Source organism: Vidua chalybeata, chromosome 7 (genome assembly GCF_026979565.1).
Source record: "Vidua chalybeata isolate OUT-0048 chromosome 7, bVidCha1 merged haplotype, whole genome shotgun sequence".
Lineage (NCBI taxonomy): Eukaryota > Metazoa > Chordata > Aves > Passeriformes > Viduidae > Vidua > Vidua chalybeata.
Genome location: NC_071536.1, coordinates 14,725,618 through 14,748,547, shown reverse-complemented (window position 1 = coordinate 14,748,547; position 22,930 = coordinate 14,725,618). Strand labels below are relative to the sequence as shown.

At 41.0% G+C, this 22,930-nt stretch overlaps 1 protein-coding gene across 5 annotated transcripts in view; it reads right to left on the bottom strand.

Moving 5' to 3' along the window:
• Window positions 1–244: 244 nt before the first annotated feature.
• PIKFYVE (phosphoinositide kinase, FYVE-type zinc finger containing) overlaps window positions 245–22,930 on the bottom strand; it is a 63,807-nt gene continuing 41,121 nt past the window's right edge. For 3 of the 5 annotated variants that reach the window (XM_053947338.1, XM_053947337.1, XM_053947340.1), the window contains 21 exons: window positions 21,930–22,001; window positions 20,443–20,614; window positions 18,963–19,141; window positions 18,372–18,485; window positions 17,024–17,132; window positions 16,761–16,915; window positions 16,162–16,252; window positions 15,078–15,138; window positions 14,356–14,499; window positions 14,063–14,183; window positions 12,851–12,946; window positions 12,047–12,130; window positions 11,490–11,578; window positions 10,686–10,850; window positions 10,035–10,094; window positions 9,420–9,596; window positions 8,612–8,715; window positions 8,221–8,349; window positions 6,664–6,925; window positions 4,799–4,873; window positions 245–3,709 (listed from right to left, as the gene is read on the bottom strand). In XM_053947338.1, the coding sequence (XP_053803313.1) occupies window positions 3,594–3,709; window positions 4,799–4,873; window positions 6,664–6,925; window positions 8,221–8,349; window positions 8,612–8,715; window positions 9,420–9,596; window positions 10,035–10,094; window positions 10,686–10,850; window positions 11,490–11,578; window positions 12,047–12,130; window positions 12,851–12,946; window positions 14,063–14,183; window positions 14,356–14,499; window positions 15,078–15,138; window positions 16,162–16,252; window positions 16,761–16,915; window positions 17,024–17,132; window positions 18,372–18,485; window positions 18,963–19,141; window positions 20,443–20,614; window positions 21,930–22,001 (2,575 nt within the window). In that variant the 3' untranslated portion in view covers window positions 245–3,593. Of the gene's footprint in view, window positions 3,710–4,103; window positions 4,161–4,798; window positions 4,874–6,663; window positions 6,945–8,220; window positions 8,350–8,611; window positions 8,716–9,419; window positions 9,597–10,034; window positions 10,095–10,685; window positions 10,851–11,489; window positions 11,579–12,046; window positions 12,131–12,850; window positions 12,947–14,062; window positions 14,184–14,355; window positions 14,500–15,077; window positions 15,139–16,161; window positions 16,253–16,760; window positions 16,916–17,023; window positions 17,133–18,371; window positions 18,486–18,962; window positions 19,142–20,442; window positions 20,615–21,929; window positions 22,002–22,930 lie in introns of those variants that run through there. The other 2 variants (XM_053947339.1, XM_053947341.1) reach the window with 2 other exon arrangements.

The following is a 22,930-nucleotide window of genomic DNA, read 5'->3' as shown; positions in this document are numbered from 1 at the left end:
GAGAACATAGAACTGTGTGAAAGGTTTGCACTTTCTACTGCCACTGCCCTGGGGAGCTGCCCACGGTGCTGCTCCATCAGAGGAGACGAGCTGTGAGGTAGAGACAGGACAGGCATCTTACACTGCACACAAAGCTGCACTCTCCAGCACAGCAATCCCTGTACAGTGAGTAGTGGCCTTGCCTCTGATCAAGAAAATGGGGTGCAATGAGACCTAACTGCTCCACACATGGAACACACTCAAGTATACTTCAGTCACTTTATTTGTATCTATATACATTACATTTTGATTCTCCAAGTAGTCAAGGCAATTATTCTCCAATAGTTTAGTACATCAATTTTATAAAATACAGCTGAGCCAAGTTAGAATAGAAACACATACATTATAGTACATTAAGTACTTTAAAGAATGACTAGTCTGGCCACCAGCTAGTGAGTAATTAATTTGGTTTTGGTCATTCCCACAGAGGAGACTCCACAGGTAACTCCCCTGAGCCCACTAGAACTGCTCTACACCAGCAAGAGTCCCTCATGTACTTTTTGGGGACAGAATGCATCCCTGGGCCACTAGAAGGCATTCTGCTGTCCACATGTTGACTCAAAGTCATTGCTTCTGACTTGGACAAGATTTAGACATTTGTCTCAAGGCCTCAGATCAAAACAACAGAAGAGTCAGTGTATCTCTGAAGAAATTCAGTCTTCATATTTGCAACTGCAATTTACTTACACATATGCTAAACCTGTGTTATAAAGAAATAAGCTCTGACCAAAGGGTTCATCCTTAGGAATTCTACAGGGACACAGACTGAACACAGCCTCCCAAAGCAGCTCTCAAAAGATTAGTTCTGTATGAAGTACTGCTCTCCTTCTGAGAAAAGTAAGCTTGGTAGTAATTGAAATGTCAGGACAAATATCATACTGAAAATGGAATATTTGAGGAGACACATTCAGTTGCTGGGATTTGGACTAGAAATGGTTACAGCTTTATATCACAGGACATCCAAGATGACCCAACTCCAGCTGATACTGCAGCTACTGTGATACTCATGACCAGTAGTTTATTTATACTCCAGTCTAATCAGGATTAGTCTATCAGCCGCATCCTGGCCAAAAATTAACTGTTGATGCCAGCTCAAGATCATTTCTACAAATCTCTCCAACTGCTGTAACTTCAGCCCAAGAAGGTCACCATTCACATGTGTCTGGCTCTGTTCATAGGCTGCGAAACAGTGGAAGATTCTCCCTTCTGCAGTGCTGAGGGCCTCGTGCTGCCATGTTCAGAGGAGCATTAGCAACTGTCAGATGATGAAGCTGCTTACAGCCATCTGCTCAGGACTCTGGCTGACAAGTGGCACAGAGCAGCTACACATCCCAGGATAAGGATAAGGGTTAGTGGTGACAGACCAGGCTAGCATGCCACATTAGCCCAGTGCAGGTGCCATGATACACATGCCCACACTCGTGCTCCATCCACCAATCCACATACTGACAAAGGTGGAAGACAACATAATTAGCTGCTGTTGGGTCACCTTAGCTGGCCAGGACAGTCAAGTTTTAACCTGTAAACTTTAAGAAGAGAATGAGGAGAACACATGTAAACTTCAGCTGAGACTGGAACACAGGCTGCATGGCAGGTTCTTTCACATTGATGAACCAAGACAGTAGGTAGAGGCCATGGAAGTGGGAGTAGCTGGTTGCCCTCATTAGACAAGGCCACACACACAGCCAGGCATCTTGGGAGAACATTCCAACAAAAGAGGCAAGATGCATCCCAGAGGTGATCAGCTGTACCTGATGCACTGTGTTGGACTGAAGGAAGGAGTACTGTCTCATCTTTCCACAGCACACATCACTGCAGCCTTCAACACTGCACCCCCAGAAACAATTCTCACATTGTACTGAGGAAATCAATACACTTTCTTTTCTGCTGCTTCAAGGCCAGCATCTTTGCTCATCCTCTAGTAGAGTGTTGCAATAGGGTGGGGAAGGCTCCTTCCAACACAAATGACTGTTGCCTCCTGGCAGCTCAGACAAGAGCTGCACTGGTTGGTTTTGGAGCAAGTAGCTCAGTTCTCACTGCTCGCCTTTTCCTTTCTCAGTGCTGCCCAATGTTGGTCACTCCTAAACAGCCACCAACATCTGCTGCAGAAAAAAATACTGAACACAGGAGAAGTGAACAAAATGCACATTTCAATCCATAGTAACAGTGATGAGTGCATTATGAAGCAACTGGTTAGAATGACCAAGTGATCACTAAGAGCTATCTTGTCCCAGATTCCATGTTCATTTGATGTTCTTCCATCAGAGAATGGAAGTCAAAGGATAGTTTTCTTGCCTCTCAAACTCATTAAAACTCTTCTTATTTACTGGCCTGTATTATAATGAAACTAAAAAGTAAACTCATCACCTACAAAAATGAGTAATTAAAAAAAAATGGAAAGAAATGCTTATTGTAATAATATAGAGATTCACAGATCTCTGCACATCTTATGCATCATACAAGATACCTGTTAGTTCAGGTTTTCCTTTTTACAGAAAACAACAACTACATTCATCTCCATGACCAAAAAAAAATCATGTCATGAACACAAGAAAAACATTCTCCTCGCAAAATTTCACCATGAGGTAATTGCATTGCTTGAAAGTAAAGGGGAACTGAAATGGATTTGAAGTGATCTGCCAGGAATGATGGTTGCATTAAGAAGAAAGTTGCAGTATGCTTCACTTTGTCTAGCAACTTACTACCTTTACTAAGGAAAGGGTTAATCTGCTTCATAACTATAATTAATCCAGTCTTGTTAAATTAAAGGGTATATTAGTTACCTGTTCCCAGGAATGTGAGCAACATTCAGATCACAGTACTGTTTAGGAATGAAGGGATATGTTTTGAGTTTTGCAGTATACTGATGACTGACAACCCATTTTTATGGGATTTGGCTAAATTGCAATTATGACAGATAATCCAGAGCTGTACTGCAGTAACAGAGTCATAGGGCATTATAGATGTGGAGCTGCCTAAAAAAATACTGTTTACAGAACCCAGTAAGAATTAAAACTATGGAGCATAAACAGCAAAAGTTAGTAATGGATCCTAAATAGATCAATTACAGACCACTGTAACAATAGCAGAACTCATGAATTAACTTCATTCTTCTCTCCCCATCCAGTTGTGGGGTTAATTTCACATTTTCAGTACCAAGTATCCACTACAGAAACATGAGCTGCTCATATTCAACACCATTTTGGCAGTGCAAGACTTCCAGAGATCGTGTACTTCTTCACCATCAGGATCTGGATAGAATCTCAGTTCAGTACTTACAAGGAGATAGCATCACCTTCCCTACTGACAGCAGGAATGTCACTTATCAGTGCTGTTCAGTGGTACCTTACAGTTTAGATCCTTACTGAGGCAGGTTTGCTTATTATCCTCCAAGAAGGAATTAAAGTGCAAGCAGATTTCACACTCTGCAACAGGATGCACATGATCAGTGTAGACATGGAACTGCAATCCTCTTGCTTGCTGCTGGACAGACTGCTGGAAGAGTGGTCTATAATGTCATTGTCCTCTTGTGCTTCCCCAATATGGGCTTTAGCTCAGCAATTCAGGCCCAGTCCTGTCCAATGGTCTGGCACCATCAGGAAATACTTGTCCATAGCTTCACAAAACCTGGTCCGGTACAGCTCTGGAGAGACCACAGTGGGCATCTTACCTAATGTGTAAGAGTCAACAGCAGTTAGAAATGGGCTAAAGATACTGCAGTACAGACAGATATCACATGAGATTACACCAGCAGACAGCATAAACTTGAAGGCAACAAGATAGAACCTTATAAATTTCCACAACAAACAAGCATAAGGTTTTTGCACCTGGTAAAGCATAATGCAGGAGCACAGCACAGGCTGGGATCTCCCTGGGGAGCAGCTCTGTGAAAGGGACCTGAGGATCCTGGTGGACAAGCAGGTCAGTGGGAGTGAACAGTGCTGCTGCTGCAGCAAAGAAAGCCAGCAGGAAGGACACTGGGCTGCATCAAAAAGGACATCACCAGCAGAGAGAAAGAAGGACAGAAGTCATTATCCCACCCATATCCCAGCATTATCTTTCACCTTGAAGGTGCTACTTCCAGGCCACGTCTGGAATACTGGACTCAGTTTTGGTCCCTGCTATATTTAAAAAAAAAAAAAAAAAAAAAAAAAAAAAGGAAAAAAAAAGATGTGGGCAGGCTGAAGAGAGTCCCAAGAAGGGTCACAGAGATGATCCAAGGATTGGGAAGCCTGCATATGAGGAAATGCTGAGAGAACTGGGTTTGTTCAGCCTTGGAAAAGAAGGCTGCTTAGAGACCATATCACTATGTTCCAATATTTATACAGTGGATAAATGAAGATAAATACTCATTTTACAAGGAGCCACATGGAAAAGATATGGGATAATGGATATATGTTATTCCTGGGCAGATTCCAGTTAGACACAAGTGAAACATTTTTCAGAATGAGAACAACCAGCTATTGGAATAGTCTCACCAGTAAAGGGATGGATTCCCCAACAGAGGGGATTTAAGATTCACCTGCACAGGGTGCTGAGCCATCTTGTCTAGATTCTGCTTTTGTCAAGAAAAGTTGGATCAGATAATCCTTGAGATCCCTTCCAACCTGGTATGCTACTATTCCTTCTTCTGTTCTTGACAACTTAATCTGTCACAAATTTGCATGGTGGGGAAGTTGTGACTTTACAGCAGTGTTATAGAAAGCTTCCATGTAAAAAGGAAACATGATCAAAATCTTTGCTTTCAGTCTGGACTTACCTTGTCCTCCCAAGATGCCAGTTGACTTTACCACCATTTCAAGCTTTTTGTCCCATGTAAAAGTACGAATATAGTCTGTTACAATAAAAAAAAATCCACACACAAGTATGTTTTGTTATAATCCAAGTAACACTGTTCTAAAATGTATTTATTTCCCCCCAAAGAGAGCAGGAAAGCAGCAGTTCTTTATAGTCACAGCTTCAGTGTTTTCCCTACCAGTTGCCTCATTTTCTGTTTGATTGATTATGTTTGGGTAGGGTGAATATAGTCTCGCAGAAGTCCAGCAAGATCACAATCAACTCTTCCTGTCTCCACAAGAACAGGCTGCCCAAGCATGTCTGTCTTTATCCATGTTAGAGTGTCAAGGGCTCATTTACAAGGGTCACTTTGCTCACCCTCATCCCAGAAGCCCCGCTAGAAGCACTGAGGCTTGGACACCTCTCCATTTAAACCAGTATTTCTCATCACTGCAGCCACCTGCAGGTTTGATAACAGAATGGAAGGGATTGCCACTTTATGACAGGGAGGACTGGAAACATCACCAGTGACCCTGACTGGCAGAGGGGGCAGCAAGAAGACAACTTCTGCATTGTTTCCAAGCCCCTTCCAGAGAAGGCATGCTCAGTCAACACAAGCACATGAACATTTGGGCCTGCAAAGCTAAAGTTGCAGTAAGATCAGTTTTCACAGATGTAACTTACTTGTTTCCTGTATCACATAAGGATCTAAAATAGGTAGAGATACTGACCTCAGATTGAAACACAGTCCACACTAAGACTTTTTAGTTCCAGTCCAACACAAATTTAGCTTCAGTACTTTATAAATTCTCAGGGTATAATCTAAAGAACATTCTGATAGCCTAATACTGCAAACACATTCTCTCTTCTTGATAATATTTGTGTTCACCAAGTTCCTTCAGATATTTGTGTTAAACGCTGAAGGAACTGGTAGCTTTAAATATCATATATCCGATGAGACTTGACATAGGGCAACAAAAAGCCACACATACAGGAGAAGCATATGGTCAGTGTAGTCCCATCCTATTTATTCCAATATTCAAGAGTCTACAAATCTAGAAAGTAATAACAACTTGCAACAAACAAGAGCTTTCTTTGTAGCTGGGACTTTAATTCTCAACTAGAAATGTTATTGAAATGGCTTTTGAGCTTTATCAGGATAAGTGTAATCCAGACCTCTTGTCCTGAGATCTCATCTGGAAGCATTTATGAGCTGAGTTTCAAGACCATTTCATTTCCCTAAGTCAATTCCACATCCTGTAAAATTGCCTCGTCTCTAAGTCTTTTATACTACAGAAGTTTGTCTGTCTAAACCATCTCTTTTTCTGTCTATACTTTCCAGTCACAAGTCAAAGGATGCAGCAAGGTAATTACTGCATTGCCACCCATATTATCCAGGTCAGACTATATGATTATATGAGATCCCATGATGTTTAACTTCTTTCTTCCAACCCTACCAATACTATTTTTCCTTAGAGCCCCTCCACATAAGATTTAAAAGCCTATGTAAACATGACTAAACTGAAGTTTACAAATTACAATAAAAACATACAAATAACTTGCCCTGCTTCAATTAGAGTCAAAGTGTAGGTTAAACTACCTTTGAGGTCTCCTGCATATAGTGATAGCAATGCTAATCTGAGCCTATACAGGACCTGGAGAGAAGACTTCCTGCCTCCACTTTGAATACCTGTAAGAAGTGATGGTAGTATTCTACCAGGAAGAAGACAAGATTTCCTGACACATATCTCTCTGGTGGTGGCACAGTTCTAAGAGCACTATGAACACCTAAACCGGAGGAAAAGCATTTCATCATCTTAGAGCAACAAAATACAAAAGACAACCTACCAATGATCCCAACAACCAGCTCGTTGTTGGTATCATCACGACCCACCAGCAGGGAATAGTCAATGATGAGATGGCTGGAGAGAAACTGGGAATCACTGTGTATGGAGGCTTTCAGCACAGCTTTGCAATGGGAACGGATGTACAAAGGATTGTCCCGAACCATCTTCAGAAGGTTTTCATCCAGCAGGACCACATCACAAGTTTCCTTGCCTGTGTCTGTTTTAACATTTCTATTCCGGAGGGAGCCCTTCAGGTCAAACACCTGCAAATGGAGAACAGCACTACTTTGCTTCATTTTTCTGGGTTAAAGACTTCAGTACCTAACACTTGAGAAGGCAGCACAGCTGGGCAACTCTTCCCTTCTCTTTAGGAGGAAGGCAATCAACAAAAAATATTTTGTAGAGAATAGCATGTAAGCCTGGGTGAAAGCTCTGCCACCTCAATTCACAAGTTTTAGGCAAGTTATTTCACTAATATTTAATCTAAAAAAGGAGAAAAGGGGTGCCTCTACTTTTTATATTGTTTATGTAAACTCAGTTTTCCAGCCAGTTTCTACAGAGTCAGTTGCTGACAAAAGCAAAGCCACTGAAGAGGGAGGCATGTGGTGCATGCAGCACCAGTTAACACTGGCAAGGCAAAAGACAGACCCATCCTGAGGCTGAAAATGATCTCTGAAGTTCTCCAGTCCAATGTCCTGCTTCAAGCGGGCCTGTTAGAGAAGGCTGTTCAAGTTCTGTCTAGTCAAGATTTCACTAACTTCCGTGGAACAGAGTCCACAGTCTGTTTGGGTTTCTCTTTTGTAGTGCCTGAGCCCTCCCCATGATTTAAACAACAGAAAAACAAAAAGAAAAACCACAACATCCTTTACATCCATCTAGAATTCCCTCCATCCACTTCCTCCCACAAACACTCCCTGTTTGAGGTCAGGCACTGAGAGGTAAAGTGGAAAGAACTGATACTCTCTAGGTTTAGAAGTGATGTTTGTTTGAACTTCCTTTTCAGCTTCAAATCTCTATTTAAAGGAGAATTCCCCCCTAATGATTTTAAGATCTTCATTCTACTGTCTGATAAAGACTGCTTTTCCTTGACTAAGAGCAAGACTGAATTCAAAATCTTGTCCCACACCTGAAGTAGTTCCAAGAAAGAACAGTGGATTGAAAAAATAATTAACTCTCCCTACTACAGAGTAACACTCTCTGAGTGAGGCTCTCATTCTAATTAATCTGTAACTCCAGTCAGTTCCTCTGGAAGTTTTCTCAACAGATTTTACATTTTCATAACCAGGTTAGTAATGCTTTCTCTCAGACACCAGAGATACAGGGACAAACAAGACTTCTAAAGACTGAACCCTGCACAACAGCTATCTGAACTAGCCAACACAGGCATCAAGCTCCTGAGGATCACATAACAAGGAAGAGGCACAAACTGTCACCTTTGAGCAGTGTGAGAGGTCAATAGTACACGCAAAGTTAAAAGTCACCTCGATGGCTACAAATGACCCTGCTCTTTCTCCCAGTCACAACTGCACTGCAAGGGAACAGAACACTTTGCTCTTACCTGAGCCATTTTCCTGCCATAGAAAAGGTTTTCCATGACAAGCAGATCCAGCTTCTTTTCAGTGTTGTTTTGAGAGTTCTTGTAACCAATTCGATACACCCCAAGGATTTTAGCCAGTGCTGTGGGCTTCTAATGAAGACAAAACATGGGTTAAGATCTGTGTAGAGACAATCAGCAATCCCATACCAGAAGCACCACTGTTCTGTCTGACTGTGTATTACAGCTCAGAAGTCCAAGCATAATTTCCATTTTACATCTTAAAAACCCATTATTAATATAACTCACACCCTCCAAAATTTTCTTTTATTTAAATTAAAAAGGTTAATAGAAACTTCTACCAATCTTTAAAATACAGAGCACTGCCCAAAATAAAAGGCACTTTTTTTAATACCTTCTGCTGAACTGCATTAGTGATGTAAGTGAAGTAGTGTGGGGCAAAGTCAAGGAATGACTGGACTTCCAGACGGGGCATTTGCTTCAAGATGAATCTATCATCTGTTTTAACATCAGACAGAGGCAACAGGGTTACATACAACAAGTAATGTACCTTTTGCAATTTTTTTGGGACTGTCACATAGCTGAAATGGTTTGAAAAATTAAAACACTACGATTCTCTTAAATCCTTACCTTCAGAAGCTCATTTCTAGATTCTTTTTACTTCAATTTCAGCCTCCCTGGATTTCTACCTTCAAGTAAATCATGGACAAGAGACTGCCTACACTAGATCTACCTCAACTATATGGGCTTTCTATATAGACAATAGAAACAGCCTACAGACCATTCTGTTCAATACTTGTTTTACATAGAAGCCTAGAAACGGCCACAGTTCTAAAAAATATTAGATTAATAACAGCACATGAGATTATAAGAAACACTGTGTCTTCAACAACAAGCTTTCCTTGAATTATACTCAAGTTTTTGTTTTCTGAAGCCTGCCTGAGAGTACAACCCTTCTGTTCAATTGGCCTTCCTAGCTGCTACTGCTGAAAAACAGAACTATATTTTGTTTTCCTGCACGTACAAAGAGACAAATAATTTGATATTGAAGACCCCAGAACCCGCTTAATTTTCCCTTCTGAGTGGCCACTTCACGATCAGCAACCCTCTGGACAGAGGTTATCAGGGATTAAATGACACACTAACCACCACCATACAGAAATAATACCTCTAATTACAAAGGGGGAAGAAGCTGCATTTACCCTCAGTCACATAGAACGCAGCTCCAGATTTGCCACCTCGTGCCTGCCAGGGCATCGAGTGAGAGAGGGATCGGATGAAATCCTCTTCACTGCTCCCCAGGATCACTTCACGCATCCTGTGAAACTCCCCAGCATAATAAATCCGGCAGTAGAACTTGGCATTCGCATCTGAGAACTCTGCAAAAAATGGTTTTCCTCAATAACAGCATGCAACATGCACTGACTACCCGACACAACACTGAGATTCTGCTCATGTCTAGAGGAGTATTATTGTGCTAAACATGTCTCTCATGCTTATTATAATTCAGAAGTTCCAACCAAGGGGATTTAAATGGAAAATTGACAGGAAATTTAACTCCCTCTAGATTAGCTCATAGTATATGTCATGGGGAAGTGTCTGGACAAAAGAGCAATTAAAAAAAGTTTATGGAGTATTTTTGCAAAAGACTGATTGCAGTAAGTAAAAATTGCATTGCTCTTTTCTTGATTTGCTTTTCCTTCATGAGACCAAGAATACCAAGAAAGAAACAACTATTAACTTCAAGACTCCTACTGCATGTGCATGAAGAAATTAGTTTGTCAGCTAAGACTAAGTTGTTATCTACAACTACTCACGGAGTTCCACATGGGGATTCACCACCTGTTTCTTCTGTCCATCTCCTCCATCTCCATCATCTGAAGGCATAAAGGGCATTCGGTCAGGGCTGTTCACTATTATTACTGAGTCAGTCACATTAGGTACTACTTGTAAACTCACATTACAAGAAAAATATTTTCTCTTTTTTTCCAAGAATACAGAGGGAACTATACACAGGGAATTGGAAATATAGCTATAATTGTATAATATAATACATATGCTAGAAGGGCACTGCTGTTTATGGACACAAATCCAGTCTATCTTCATTCATTTTCTATGAGCTAAAACAATGAGATCTAAACAGCAAGTGAGGAGGAGAGACAAGGCTGCTTAACTAGAGCCAACTCAATCCAAAGGCTTTCAAGAGCAGACTACTCCACATCCTATAGTTTGGGTTTGAAAGATCCTATTTCCCTTATCATAAGAGAAGCAATGCATTTCGGGAAAAAACAAACAAACAAACAAACATATTTGATGTTCAAATGATTAATTTTCAATGTGTGCTGAGTAACCCTTCAACATGCTGTTGAAAAAGTACAAGCAGGAGTGCATTTGGGGCCTTACATGGATGAATGAGGTTTGGGAGAACTAACAACCCAAGAAAGAAGATGAACTCTGCAGTCTTGTACCTTGAACTTCTGCTCCTTGGTTTTCTGCTCCCTCTTTGCCCATCTGTCCAACCTGGTAGTAAGCACTGTCAGCACCACGTAAGGTCTCTTTCTTCTGGGAAGAAAGGTCTGGGCTCTTCCCTCCCGTGCCACGGAAGAAAGACAAAACACCAGATGGTTTCTTTGCTACAGTGAAAAGGAATAGAAAAGAGGGTGTTGGCATTTCCAGAGGCAGTTTAATAACAGCATGACTCCTATGAACATCCCCCATTCATTGTTCTATATGGAGCAATGATGCCATTCAACTATAACTCATTTGCTATTCTTCAGGCAACTAAGGTCCATGAGGGTGGATGATCTAGTGTTCTGAGTAGCATCTTAGAGTGAAAGACATTTGAACACACAGACCAAGAATTAGTGTCTTTAATATAGTAAGAACTTCATGTCTCCATTTCAAAATATTTCAACTGCATCTCTTTAAAGAAGGCAATGCCAAAAGAAGGGCATCATACCCCACTGAACAGGCTAGATTCAAGAACAACCCTAGGTCCACTACACAGTAACATTAAATCAGAGAATGACAGTTTGATCTCATAAGAATAATAGTTCTCATAAGAACTACTGATCTCATAACATCTTCATAAAACTAAAAAACCCACACACTCCCATCCCTCTCATGTATTATATTAAGTCAACATTAAGACTAGTACAATTTCAACTCAGAATGCTGCTTTTTCTTCCCCACATGAACTAGAATCCAGATCAAGTGGAGTCAAGTCTGAGCTGAGATTAGCACCATGGATGATTTTGGGTAAATGGTCTTACGCTGCTCTGGCTCTGCATTGCGAAGGGGACACATGTTAGCCTCAGGCAGGCGGACAGGGCTGCTGCTCTTGGGCTTGCTGTCTGACATGCTGAAAGGAGAAAGAACAAACAAGTGATGAACCAACAAATGCTGCCACCCAAGACACTACTGCTTTATGCCTGGACATTTATTTCTCTTCCCTGCCTAAATACTAAAGGCTGTCACACCATTTAAAGGCGTAACAGTGTGGGACTCTCCAAAGTTGTGCTCCTCCATCTTCCTAAAAAATATCTCTCAGGGTCCATAGCATCCATCCCTGACCATAGCAAAGGTAAGCAGGCCCAGTATTCCTACCATGCACACAGCCAAGAGATTAGGTGATGGAGCCAGCATGGTCCATAATGTGAAATGGAAACTCACATACTGATGTGTTGGTTACATGGAATGAGTCGGATTCCATCAGAAAGTAGAGTTCCTAACAGGGGCATATTTTGAGGGTTCTTCCCCATCCTAATTTTGGCTTATTCACTACCATCACTATGTCTTCACTCTATGTACTGTAGTTCCTGCATGTAACCTGTTTGGTTGTAGTCCTTCTTCAGAACTGCTCTTCAGAGATGCTTTGGACAACTCATCCAGGGCATTTCTGTACTCCTTGCAACTGATGGGGAAAGAAGAAAAGAAAGGGAAAGACCCAAAATAATTAGGTGGTCTCTTGGAAACTCTGCAATACCAGCCCAAAGACTCAGTTCAGAGACAACCACAGGAAACAAAACACCACAGCAGAAAAACCTCTGTTTTGTTTTTTTTTTTCTATTATTAGAACTTTCTTTACTTAGAACAAAAGCTGCTCTAGACAATACTGCAGAAAAAATATCCCCTTATTTCCCCCCACCCAATTTAAGAATGCACTTCTTCAAAAATCTGCTGCCTTGTGACATGCAAACCCAAAGGTTTACTGAAGCAGCAGGTGAGAAGAGCTGAGCAGTAACAAGAGCTGCTATGACCAAAGGTAGGCAAGAAACAGACTGCAATATCAATACTAATAACTGTTCCCCAATTCAGTTGCACTTCCTCCAGCTGGAGAGGCTGAGCAAACCTTAGTTGCACTTCTTTCTCTAGTGATATCTCATTAAAAGAAACACCACCCAACTAAGTCATTTTTGCATACTAGACTTCCACTAAAGTCCAAAATCCAGTTGCACTTTCATTATCTCAGTAGTAAGAGGAAAGAGCCCCATCTCTCGCAGAAACTCTAACATGCCTTAATGTAGAAATTCTGTCATGCTTGTTCCCTATCACCAAAATTTAAATATTCCTCAAACACAAAAGCTGCAAAAGTGCAAAGTATGTCAGACAAAAAGCCAAATCACACCAGTACCTGAGAGCAAAGGCTATGATGGAGCTTGGTTCTTTCTCACAGACAGCAATAGGTACACGTTCATGCTCATACATTAAGTAGTGCTTATCTGGGTCACTAAATGAAAACAACAGACTGTTAGTAGATCATAAAAATTTGTGTAAAGAAAATAAGTTCTGGTTAAAACCCAGATCTCATCACTTCACTCCCAGGCACAAGCTGCAGGTCTCAGCATGGAACCAAAGCTCCCCAAATCAGCTTCTCCCAACAGACACATTCATAACTATGTGGTTAATTCTAAATGGTAGAGTGTTAGGGCAATCAGCATTTCAAGCAAGCTGCTTGGATCAGAAGACCAGCTTTAGGTTAGAATGAGAGTCTATTTCTGTTTAGCAGCCACTGTTTCTAATGGCACCAAAACCTGCCTGAGCTTGGTTTGACTATCCAGAAGCATAGCCTGTAGAGTGAACTTAATGGACAAACCTGGACTCTTTTCTAAACAGGCAGTTTATTACAGAAAATTCCCCAAAGCCTCCTGGATTCTTGTATCATTTTTTTCCACTGATGTGTGGGTCCAGTCATTTAGCTTTCACCTCATCAGCCCAAGGCCTCCACTCCTACACTGAGGGTGGGATTCACAAGTTAAACTCGGGCTGCCAAACGTTAGGCTCATGTCAAACGAGAAACACTACAAAGCACGCAGACCAAGTAGCCGAAAGACTTTCCAGCCTGCCCATCTTCACACGAGAGGGACACTTGAGGGCACATGCAGTGGCCATTGAACCTGACCTACACCCAAACAATGCCAACTTGAGTCCAACCCTTGGAAGAGGTCTGGAAGCAAAAACAAGATGCAGACATGTAGCTTTAGTTAAGTCTTTGCTAAGGAAGGGCATTTCCACTCCCTCCCTGCAGCAATGAAGTTAGAAGGCACCTTTCTCCCCTCTTCCCCCACCCCTTCATCTCCCTCAAGAGCTCTGAGGAGGCATGCCTGATAGGAGGTGAAACTGATACTTACACAAGGGCAGATCATTCATAAGAAAGGTGAGTAACCTACAATCACCTAGAATGGATACAGAAAACTTCCTACCTTGACAAAGTTCTCTATCTTACTCAGGCAAACTCAAGTAATGGCTTAAATACACACTGAGCAAAGGAAGCATGCATGGCTCTGCCTGCAATCTGACAAGGTTGCTGATTTCATACATTTTATATATATTACGCAGTACTTACAAGGGAAAGGGAATGGGGTTATAGTTGTTTCCAGGCAAAAAGTTAGCCAAAATAGCTTTCATAGTAGACTTCTCCTTCACTTGGCTGTCTGTAGATCCCAGTGAGTGCCCATCGAACACATCTGGAACAGACATATGTCAGGTCTGCATCACAATATCAAAGTTTAAGCTGTAAAGTCAGAAGGATGACTACAGACCACAGAGTTACTAGTTATTTGTCATTTCCTAAAAGGGTCTTGTGGACTTGGCACAGAAAAGCAGGAAAAAGAATACAAGATCACAACTGAACTATACCTTCTGAGCTGCTTGTTGTGTCCTGTTCAGAGAGTGTATTGGCACCAGTCACATGCTCCGATGCAACCTCTGGAGAGGTGGGCAGCTGTAGATGGGTAGAGCCTGTGGAGCTCTGACTTGATAAAGTTGTCAGGAAACGATCCTCTGAGAGTACAAGGACAGTTAAGAACAGAAGAAATAATTTTACATGGCTGTCAGAAGTGATACTGTTTGCTCCCAAGCTATAAACAGCACCTACTTTCAGAAGGTTTTTACTTAGAAAGCAGTAAAACCACACAGACCAAAGGAATGGGCAAGCTCGTCAATGTAGCACATAACCTCCAGAAAATGCGTACGCTTACAACTACTACCTTCAGCTCCCACAAACTCCCAGTATGCCTCACAGGAAAGAGATCTCAGCACCCATAACCAGATCACAGAAGAGGCAAAAGGCATTTCCCAAATTCCATGTAGTTATTTAGTTAATTAGAAAGCTTCTGAAAGTTTTTTAACTAAAGTTCAATGGAAAATTCTTGTTGGCCAATTTACTAATCACTAGTAATTCAGCTTAATATTAGAAGCAGATGGCCAACTTCTATCTTACCACTAGAAAAAATAAATGTGACATGATGGGGATTTGGTATTTCTCTGATTTATCAAATTTGACAAAAGCTCCCATATTATGTCAGGAAAAGGGCTACAACATGCTTCTATTGGCATATTAGGAAAAATAGGTAACAAACCTTTCTCTCCATTCTGCAGTGCTGGAGAAGCATTGCGTGGGGAAGCATCCATGCTACTGATCTAAGTGGAATAACAAAACACCAATGTTGATGCCAAGCTCTTTACAGTTCTATTTCCTCCTGCATGGAACACTTACAAAAGCAGATATATTACAACAGAGCACTCCCACCCACTTCTCAGCCTCTGCATGTGACTGTATCTGTTATCATAGGAAAAAGACAAGGCAACAGCAACTCAAGTTCACAAGATGCTTATGATGGCTGTTATCTGTGTATGCTGCTTTTAACACTACATTCCCTCTCTAAGAACCTACTTCTAGATCAAGATAAGGTTTGCTTTAGCACCTAACAAATATGTGTTAAGTGGAAGGGGCATGTGTGCATGCAGCAGAGCAAATCCAGGGTCTCTAGGAGTTTTTTGTGCACCTTGCTACTGTAGAACTATTGTGAGTTCAGCCTCTTGGTATGATACTTATATTGTACTGCCTTGCATCCCAGACATTTCCCCAGAGGTCCAGCTCCCCAAAGTGTGGAAGCTCAGCATGCTGGCATGTGTATCCTTGGACAGAGCTCTTGAGGCAGCAGTCCAAAATCATTTATCCATCCCTTCAGTGAGTTCCCACAGGATACATCACAAAACATCACATCCTGAAAAGCCATTATCAGCCCTTCCTGTGTCATTTGCTCTACCTCTCGATATTATTTGTCTTTTCTTTTTCACAAGTGGTACACCACATGGGCAACAACCTAGGGTTGAAGGAGATGGCCCAGTTCCTATCTAGGCGCACACTCGACAATAACTGCAGCTCTCTGCTGGCAGTGTTCACATCAACACTACACAAACATCACAGAAAATCCTCAGATCCTATTCATACTTATTCCTCCTCTCCACAATATGGCTCTTAGTTCACATCTTTTTGGAAAAGATACATATACTAGCACACAATTTAAGCTTTTACAAATGAAAACTACAGGATGCAGTAAAACTAGTTTAATAACTATTAAAGAGCACTCAAGCCAGTCTTAAGACTATTGTGCTGCTTCTGGGAAAAAAATGTTTAAGTTTATAGCCTGTTAGCCATACCTTGCTTTCTTCACCTTGCCTCAGTCTCCCAGGGCTGGGTGGTACTGATGGACGTTTCCTCCCTTTCTCTTGTTGGAAGAGTTCCTGCAATCTTAAACAAAAAATAATAATAAAACAAACAAACAAAAACAACCCCCACAAAACCACCACCACCAAAGAAAAATTAATCAAAAGGTAGCTTACTGGTGTTATCTCTGAATGACACAAGTTATGAAGTTTCTCCATAACAAACTCAGATTGCTGCTAACACATGCCAAAGATGTATCAAATGGCCAAAGACAGCACATTTTTTCAGCTCTGAGACTATTTCACCCAATCAACAGGTCCCGTGCTCCCCTCTTCCCAACTCTTCCACCACTACTCAAATGAAAATATCTCCTCCAGATGCAAGTTGTGCCCTACAACACAATGCTTTTATCATATGGCCTCAAATTTTCTGTTCCACTGATCAGCTGTGTGTTCTTAACCAGTAGAACACATTCAGCACAAGCTCTATACAGCAACTGTTCTACAGTGAAAGAAACTACAGCTGAACCTCTTCCCTCCCAGAACCAACACTCTATCAGTGTTGCTCATGATTCCAGCATGTGTCCTCTTACCTATTATTCCAGGCTTGTAGCATCTCACAGAGTCCTTGCTTTTTAGCTATCAGAGACTCAAAAACAGATTGCAGCTGTTGAGGTGTGTCCAGTGATGATGAAAGCAGCCTAGCTTGGATTTTCTCAGTCCAGTTTCGAAACTCTCCTTCTTCCATCTGCCAAAAGGAAAACTATCAGTGTTATCTCACCAAGATGACACAAGATTTGAGTAGCTCCTCCACACACTTAGCCTATGTACCACTGATGTAAAAATAGTCTATTACCTCCTTTTGTGCAAAGAGGTCCTCCATCTTCTCTTCCCTTGTTTTGCTGAAGGTATCTGTTTTCAGAGAAGCAAGGCGATCATCCACAGCAAGATACACCTGTGACACCCTGCCAACAGCAATGCAAAGAGTTAAGCTGTGACTACCTGAAGCTTCTTCAACATTCTTTAAAATAGTCTGAATGTGTTTAAGGTTAGCATTTAAGAATACAGAAGACAATATATTCCTGCACAGTAAGAGAAAGATGGGAAAACTTCATTAGTAACAGGAGGAATCTAGAAGTTACATATGCTGACTTTTTGTCTCCACAATTTATTCTTAACAGTGGAAGTTGTCAGAGAGCAATACAAATGTCTCAAACACATTACTAACACAGGGGAACTATTGTGTCTTCTGTGATTAGGAAGAATCCAGGTCTGCAAGCTACACCTCTACCAGCAGGGCTCAGAAAAAATGAGTACCTCTATTTCAGCTATAAACCAAACTCCACAGGTTTTGAAGTCAGATGGTCACAGAGACATACAGCAATACAGGAATGCTGTGACCAGGCAGAACAGCAATCTGGCTGGATTTTACAGAGTTTTCATCTTGCCTGTCTTCCACGTTTTTGTTCCTACATTTAGAAAGTGTCTAGGCTCATGGTAGTTCACCTTAGACTACAAGAAGGTAGGGTCTGCCTGCTGTTACCATATTCAATAACTAACAAAGACTTTTATATACCAGAGAGTTCCATTGCCACATGGCCAATAGAATGACAACAGTTCTGTTCAGACAAGAGATTTGAGCAAGGTCTTCGCAGTTTTTTGGGGCTGAAGAATTAAAACTCAGTTAGATGTTCTATAATGGAACATTAGGGTAAGAGTACAAAGTATAACCTGCAGTTTTCCAGGTCCGCCTTCTCGGACCATCTTTTAATTTTTAGCATTAGAGTGAAGAATTAAAAATACTTTAACTGGGCATTTCAAAAGGTAACATTTCAGACACCTGCTGATGGCCAACCTTTCAGTAGCTTGGCAGCATTATTCAGAAACATGCTATATGACTCAGACATCAGAGCAACTTTCAGGAATAGAGATCAAAATCTTTGTTTCTACTGGCAATGTTCAACCTGACTTGCCACCAGACAAAGAGCTGAGACATTAGTACAGACAGAGCAAGCAAAGGTAACAAAGACTTCAATACCACTATCCCTTGGAAGTATATACACAGATGTTTTAAACTATTACTTTTTTATCAAATAATGAATATTTAGCAAAATCTCATCATACTAGCAAAAATAGTTGTGTGTCCTGCTAATAAAAGTACAAAGTACAAATAAGATTAGGAAGACATTAAAAACAAAGCTTACTTTTGTGAGAAATCCTTGAGATCCTGCAAAATAGTAACTTTTAATGGAGCCTGTCGTTTGATGTAGATCTTGGGGAGTGGGACACACACTTCCAGCAGCCGGATTGGAGAGTAGCTGAGAAGGCAATACAACAGCTTGTAACAAAACCCACGCCACATAGTACTAGTTCTACACCATACTGAGGTTTGAGGCCCTTATATGAAAAAGGGCACTGTCAATGTGTCCAGGGCTTTAGTTACTTTTAGCAAAAATAACACTGTTCATTCTCCAAGGCAAGAAGTTAAAGCACAAATCATATTGCAAAACCAAAATTTTGAAAGTATTTGGAATTGGGTAGGGAAAAGCATTTCCCTTCTGTATCATGAAGAGGAGTCATCCACTCTTGGAACACTGCCCACCACAGCTAGGACAGTGATGCCACCCACAAAACCCTCTGTAAGCCAGCACACAATCCTGCCCTTCTGGTTATGGTACAGTTATGCTATCCCATGCTATAATCACAGTGAAGGACAGAACTGATGAATCCTTAGTAGAGCCATATGCTTCATACAGTACCAGAGAGAGAAGGAAGATTTTAGCAGTGGAACTCACCTGAAAGATGCCACCATCTGATTATAAGAAAAATACTGGTGATAGTCATGGTGAATGGAATGCCCACAAGGCTCTGCGTTGGCCCTTCGAGTATACTGGTACCCATAGAACCTCAGCTCAAGGTATTTTGCAAAAGACATAGACCAAGAGTCATTGGAAAGGGGAACAACTGGTGTCACCTGAAAAATTGAAAGGCAAGTTTCTAAATTTAATCCTTCAAACAAGATTAGGGAGAGGATAATCCAGGCAGCAAAGTAGTATTTCTAGTACTTGAAGCACCCATGACCCTGAAACATACCTAACAACAAGGACAGCATTTATGCATAGCTAAGGCCAACACACAGTTAAAATAAATCTGTTAAACAACTGCTAGCTGATGATGAAAGGTGCTAAGCTGGGGGAGTCCAAACATACCCTTGATGGAAGCTTATTTCTGGGATGCTACTTCTCTGTATAGACTCAATTTCCAGCAACCCAGCCAGCAGCAGTGGCCATATCATATACTTTTCCCTGGTGATTCTGCAGCTACAAATGCACTGATGCTGCTTTGCAGTGTATTTCAACCTCAGAAGTGCTTGCAAGCTTAGAGCAGACACCGCTTTACACACACTTAACCACCTCAACCACGTATGTGTTTACATGAGCACACAAAAATAAAAGGTTACAGAGCAGCTGTATACACAGCAACACAGGGCTTGCTGTCAGCAACTGCGTCAACCTCCTCCAGGTATCTGTACATCCAACACCCATGTCTAAGGCAGCGTAAGTAGGTGACCTGAGTCATCCATATGGGTAATTCAGATGTTTTGCATTTCAGGTACTGCTTGAATCTTTTTTCATTATGTTTTACTCTCATCTCTTTGAAGGCTCTTCATGTTTAGCTAGACATGAGTATTCAGTTAGCAGTGTTTTCTCAGCTAAATTACAGACCAAGTTCCAGATAATATACAATCTTACTATTTTGTGGGCTTTTTAAAGCAATTTAATGTTTCTCTAATGAAGATGTTATTTTCTAATGACTACTGAAGGAACTCCAGACATCACACTGACGCAAAGTAGGCTGTTCAGTCCACAGCAGATCAAAGAACAGTAAGTGGCTTTAGCTAATTACTATGCCAGTAGGTCTTGGTGTCTGACCTTTCCCACATGCTCATAAAGATTCACTGCAAGGAACGGACCATACTCTTCACCTCTAAGTGTGTAACTCCATTTTTTCTGCTTAGATCTACGCTCTCAGTCAGTTTTGACACTTTCTAACAAGACTACCTCAAACAAAACTTTTCACCCTCAACAACCCCAGTGCTAAAAGAGGAATTTGTAGGTAACATGAGAACATATGTATCAGTAACAGGTTTTCTGCCAGTTTAGCCATAGCTCCAGGCATGAGTGCTTTCTCAAAAATGCTGCCTTTCCCTACAAAGCCAGTCACAACAAGAATACTAAATTGGAAGAGCAATGATTCTGAAGTTCACATCCTTACCTGTTTGCACAGTCTGCACCAGGAGTAAGTAAGGATGGTGTGCTGGTACCCAGGGACGGGGGAGTCCAGCTCCTTTAACACAATCTGCACACAGCCTTGCCCATGAACAAAGCGACGGATGTGGTGCACCATTGGTGTTTCACAGAACATACTGGGGCATTGGTAGGAAGGCCTTACAGAGAGAAATAGAAACAGTTATGAATGATCACCTACCAGGCATTGCTGAAGAACTGATTCAACTGATCTAATATGCATTATAATAGCACAGTACTATTTATCTTCACTGTAAAAGAGTTTTCTAAGCCTGTAGTAAAGGCTGTATCTGCAGAGCAATTTAGAAGTAGCACATAATGAAGTTCCACTGACAGCAATGGCAATATAGGTTCCAAAAGCAGTGACTGGATACTGGTGGCTATCACCTTTTTACAATGAATCACTTTCTACCAACATATTCTGTATAAGGATCAAAGCACCTGTCCTTGGCACCAAATTAAAAGACTGCTTTGGCAGTGTACCCAAGCAAATACTGCAGAGGACAAAGATGTGACAAAGAGCCTTAAAATGACAATGTTTCAGCTCCTTAAGGAACAGGTAAGCAACACACTGCCATAGAACATCTTTGAACAGTAAAACCCATGACCTTTCTTTGGATGGGTTTTTTTAAGTCACAGAAGAAAGACTAATACCAGAAAAATAAAAGCTGAACTGTTGAGGTACCAAAGTCAGATAAGATATTCTTCAAAACCAGAAAGAGCCTGAAAAAGCTCAGATTCTCCTTGCTCATGTGGAAAAATAATAATTTTAATTACTGAAACTATGGAGATTGAGAAGCATTCACTTTAGCACACACTACCTAATAAGCAGAGAGAAGCAGGAATTTAAAATGGGCAGCTAAGCTCCTTCTCACTGATCACCACAAGGAGAAATACTGCAAGTGGCCAATGGAGAGAACAGAGTAAGCTTGTCTTTTGAGCAGGTTACCTATCCAGCTTCACAGGCTGCTGAGATGCTGCTTGGGGTTGTGACAGCAGCAGTTATTACAGAAACATAACAACTTACACCTCTGTGAGATGAAATAAATGACACAGTACTTTGCCAGGGCTCAAAGTGTTCTGGACCATTTACATTGGGCACCTTGCACATATGACAAAGCCTTACTCTGAGACACTAAATGAGTAGTGTTAGCCAACACTTGTATGAACCTTCAAAGAGGAACCTCAGAAAACCATGACCAGAACAGTTGCTTGTCTTGAAAAACAGACAGTTGGAACACATGTTCAGGCTCTTGATTTGGCCCTTAAACCCTAATTGCTACAGAAAGGGCTATGTGAACACATTTGCCTTTATGAACTTATAAACTTTGTTTCATAATCTGTTTCACTTCATCCTGAAGGGAAGTAAGAAGGACAGGGCCAAAATAGGAAAGCAATGGGCGTGTTTGCTTGTAACAAGTGAGCATGAGGGAATTAGAATAAATTCCTCCTTACCTGAAACAGTAGCGCTCCAGAAAAATCCCTAGAGTTAGGTCATTTTTCCCATAGAACTCCATGGTCACAATCCTAAAGCAGAGAAAGAAAAGCTTTAGAGACTGGATGCCATCACCATTAGCTGTGCAATGGCCTTTAGGAGCACAGATCTACACCCACTGCTGGCTTGTTTACAGCCCTGCATAACTTCAAAGATTTTTTTTTTCCACTTGACTACTCTTCCTAGATCCTGCTGTCAGGTTTGCTAATAATGAGATCAAAGTCCTACTAGAACAACTTTAAACTTGACATTTAAAAATCCAATACAATTCAACTGCACTTCTGAAGATTATTTTCAAAAATATCTAGGCACAGAAGTCTAAACATCTTTAAGCTTCAAGCACTAATGTTTAACCAGGTACAAAAAAGGGAACAGAACATGAAAAAAGCCTCAAGAAATCCTTATTCTTCTAGCATATTTAATAGAAACTTTAGTTTCCCCAGAAACTGAGGTGACCAAGCCATTTAAATTGTGTATCAGTTTAAATGTCATAATTCAGATATCCCTAACTTCACTAATTTACATACTCTCATTGTTGCTGCTTAGTGAGCATATCACCATCTTCTTTGGTTCATTTCTAAGCTTTTACAGGAACTTTAGACCTTTCCCTGTAATAGAGTCATCTCTTTATTTTCACCCAAGTTAAATGATTAAAAACACCTAGGCTAATGATTAAACACCAAGACCTGTCCTGTTTAGTAGAGATAAGTGTTTCATAAATTGCACACAATTAGCAAATTACAGCCCCCTAAGCTGGAAATGAAGCTCTTAATACTGGTGACTATAGTATGAAAAAGATAGCAATACATTCCAATGCCACTGTTGGATAATACAATCTGCAAGTATTCCAAGATTCTCACAAGGCTCACTTTTGGGTTTGGACACTGTCCTGTGTTCACTTATACTAACTCTTCTTCACAAGACTGCATGCAGTGCTCCCCACACAGAGACATAACTCTGC